The sequence below is a fragment of the Puntigrus tetrazona genome, chromosome 7, assembly GCF_018831695.1.
Source record: "Puntigrus tetrazona isolate hp1 chromosome 7, ASM1883169v1, whole genome shotgun sequence".
In the NCBI taxonomy this organism is placed as follows: domain Eukaryota; kingdom Metazoa; phylum Chordata; class Actinopteri; order Cypriniformes; family Cyprinidae; genus Puntigrus; species Puntigrus tetrazona.
Window position 1 is genome coordinate 23,662,809 of NC_056705.1, and position 3,695 is coordinate 23,666,503.

The 3,695-nt window shown below is 40.4% G+C and overlaps 1 protein-coding gene across 1 annotated transcript in view; it reads right to left on the minus strand.

The window, feature by feature from the left end:
* LOC122348753 (T-cell immunomodulatory protein) overlaps positions 1-1,108 on the minus strand; it is an 18,272-nt gene extending 17,164 nt beyond the window's left edge. Inside the window, exon 1 of the mRNA XM_043244593.1 lies at positions 973-1,108. Coding sequence (XP_043100528.1) covers positions 973-1,018 — 46 coding nt within the window. The 5' untranslated portion in view covers positions 1,019-1,108. The remainder of the gene's footprint in view (positions 1-972) is intronic.
* Positions 1,109-3,695: the final 2,587 nt, after the last annotated feature.

Sequence of the window (3,695 nt, forward strand, 5' to 3'; positions counted from 1 at the left end):
CACACACACACACACACACACAGAACAGAACAGGACCGCACAGAAGATGAAGACATGCACGTGGCCCAGTGGAAGCACACACACAGAACCACAACATGAGAGAAACATCATTCTGTTTATGTTATGCTTCCACTGAGAGCTCAAGGTCAGCGATGTATTTCAAAAGAGACTTCAGGAAAACAGCCATTTACTCCAAAGTGATGGAGTTCTGTCAATGCCGTGAGGAATTTAATCTTATCTGCTCTTAGAAAGGTGGAACGGGGGCATTCGTCTCTGCATCTTGAACTTGGTCAATCAGATATCCTTGAGGTCCGAACAACACACAATACACTCGTACATAAAACACTAAGCAATCGAGAAATAAGACAATTCCAGCTTCATAACTGATGTGTGACTAGTCACATATTCTCTAGTTTGCTCTAGATCTTCTTGTTTATTCATTATAAAAAGGGAAAATAACATTTAAGGCATGTCACCAATGGAAAATTTAATGTGTGATGTGACAATAGACAAAATGAAACATGACATGCTATGTTTGAAAATTCTCAATATTGGCTGCATTCACAGTTTTCACTGCGATGTGGCTCCCAGACAAGAAACACATTTATTCAATTCCGTATTTTCAACTCAAACATAAATATTTTTTTTCTTTATAATTTCTCACTAACAAATGCAATCATCATTACCAAATAACATTTTCGGAGTGAAAAAAGGTCAGTTCACACGATACACCATGCCAAAACAGATTTTAACACCAGAGTAGAGTTTGGCCAAGAAAATGCTTTTTATTGGTTCATTTAAAATCTAGTCTACTTTTGTATGATCACTAAAAAAACAGTAAACTAGTCAAGTCAGATGACTGCAGAATGTTGAGGTTGACTTATCTTACCTTACTGAAACAGGATATGGCAGGCAAAGAGATATGTGTGATGCCTTTCCCATCTAGTGTTAATCTTTGCTCCATGTACTCACCAGACGCGTTCTTCAGATAACCATTCGAGTCCACTGATGTGTACATCACATACGGGCCAGGCTGGTTCACACCAAAGGGCTGTAGGACAGAGAGAAGTGATTAACAACTAATATAATACACAAACAAAAAATACATAAAACCACCATCTCTAAATGTGCCCTCAAATGAGAAAAAATTCTGTAAAATTTTGCAGTCCAAAAAAAAAATGATGTACGAAGTATGAATCACTGTCAAACCAAGCAGCTTCGTGTAACCAACTTAAACAAGCTGCGAAATCCTTCACCTTCACATAAAACTCCCAAACACGTTGATTGCTATTGAAATGGCAGGAAATCGTCTGTGAAAATTCACAGAGCCCTAAAATGAAGTAATTCAGCCACATATCCGATCTTATCAATAAAATCTTCCTTGAAAAGGCTTATTTTAGCAGCCTGGGAAACTGCTAATTTGACTTTGCTTCTTGGCAGACTGCTACAATCCAGTACATCGGAGTTCCTCTGACCTCTGNGTGTGTGTGTGTGTGTTTTCAGTCTCGAGTTCACACAGATCACCAGAGGTTACAAAGGCCCAGCTCTAACCTCCTGCAAATACTGAGACGCACGAGAGATGTCTATCAGCATCCAGGAGTAATGCGGGGGCCAACTCTCAGAGCCAGAGAGATGGGGCAGACCTGCTACATGCCAGCTTCTCAATTATGGATACTTTCCTCTGTGCAGACAATAATCCTGGGAACTGCAAATGAACAGCATGCCAGGAACAAGTGGGCATACATTTTTAAACTGATGTATTTGTGGGGCATGATTATGGGTGGGGAGGGGTGAAATGATTCCCTAGTTGTAAATTATGTTCCACCGTTGCTGATGAATCTAGCCAATAGACAATGTTGACAGGAAGTGAGACAGTCCTGGAGCTGAAGCTCTCAGCCATCCAGTGCCAGACTGACATAAATGAGGGAGAGGATGACCTGGCAGAGTCAGATGCACATGAAAAACGTTCAGACAAACACCCTCCAAGAATGCTGAGAACTAACTTGTTTGCAAACATTGAATGGTAGTGTGACTATATATTCTGGACCTGCAATTTTGTTTTCTCGTAATTATAAAATTTAAACCTAAAAAATTCCAGCTCACCTAGTCTGACCCTCAAAGAAATGGAGGTTACTTGTGGCAGAGCATGAAGAGCACCTAACAAGGCCTGAAGAATTGAAAAAGTAAAGCTTAAACTGCACATAAAGACAAAATATGACCCAGACATGATTGCCAAACATAATGTCTGCAACTTCAGATGCCAGTTACAAAGCAAAAAATAACCTCCATTAAACTCTGCAGATTGGCTGAAGCATAATAAACAGCTGGAGGGCCTTGGGCTATATTAACCATACAGAGACAGGTGGATAAGCCATGATCTCCCTGATGAAAAGACCAGACAGCAAAAGACAAAAAAATGAGACTGCACAAGCCAAAGAACACAGAGAAACCATGTAAACGTGGGAAGATAGAGCATCAGAGGAAACAAAGTGATGCCTAAGACAGCAGAGAGGTGAGAAGTAGCTAAAAGGAGATAAACGGAGACGTCACAAAAACTGGATTGGGAATAACAAACACCTCCGTGAGTGAATGCAACAGCGGGCCAAATATTTGAACAAACCCCTACGGAACTAACCAAGACTTTCTCTAAACTAAAATAAAAAACAAAATGCTCCAGAAGTTCCAGTGGGTCATTGCAAGAAACATATAGAAAAGGCATCTTATTTTTTCATGAATCAGAGGCTCCAAATGAGTTAGGCACAAACACGGGCACAAACATGAACACAAACCTTTGTTTCAAGCAAGTAGTTCATTATTACCTGACAGCAGACCTTATATAGCCTATTTTCCACTGCTCCCACATTGCAACTAAGTTTTGACAAAACAGAATAGCAACAGATTTTTTTTCCCCATATTGTGACAGTGTAATGGAAGTGAAGGCAAATGAATGAGAGAAACATGTGCATGCTTGAAATATTTGAAGTAAGATCTATAACATGCATTTAAATAAGGTGAATTTCAATTTTGCATCAACTTCAAAAAACCCACCGTATGTGATCTACACTGGCTGTGATTAGACAGGATGTGCAGGATGTGTTTATCATGCAATACTGGAAAAATAGGACAGATGCAAATGGCTGTGATCTAGAACACGTGAATTCATCTGAAATGCATGCTTCTACAACTAACATCCCTGTTTCCTCATCTGAATATTAATTCAGCGTGGGACTGTGTAACATGTATGTCAGAGGTCCATTTGTTGCGAGACAGGAGTGCGGCCCATCTTAAAGAGCGCTTATTTAATCATAGAGCCCTCTGCTATCCACTGGCCTCAGGGCAAATTGTCTGCACTCGGCATATTAGTAAGTTAAAGAACACATACGACGTGATCTGTGTGCCTGTGTGTGTCTGTGCGTGTCTAAAGTAGAGGATGAACGGCTGGGTAGAAGCTGTATTATCTCATCATTACGGAGGATGACAGTTAACGAACAGAGGTCTCTGAGAGTGTGTGTGCGTGTGTGTTTGTCGCTCATGTATTAGCAGGGTAATGAAATGCTTTGGGACCCTGCCAAGGGCATGGTGCTGCTCTAAAACACACACACACACACACACACACGCACCTCCCTGTTATAGCTTTGTAGCTGTGTCTGAAACATATATTTTTAGATTATGTGCTAAATAGGCTGTTAGTTATT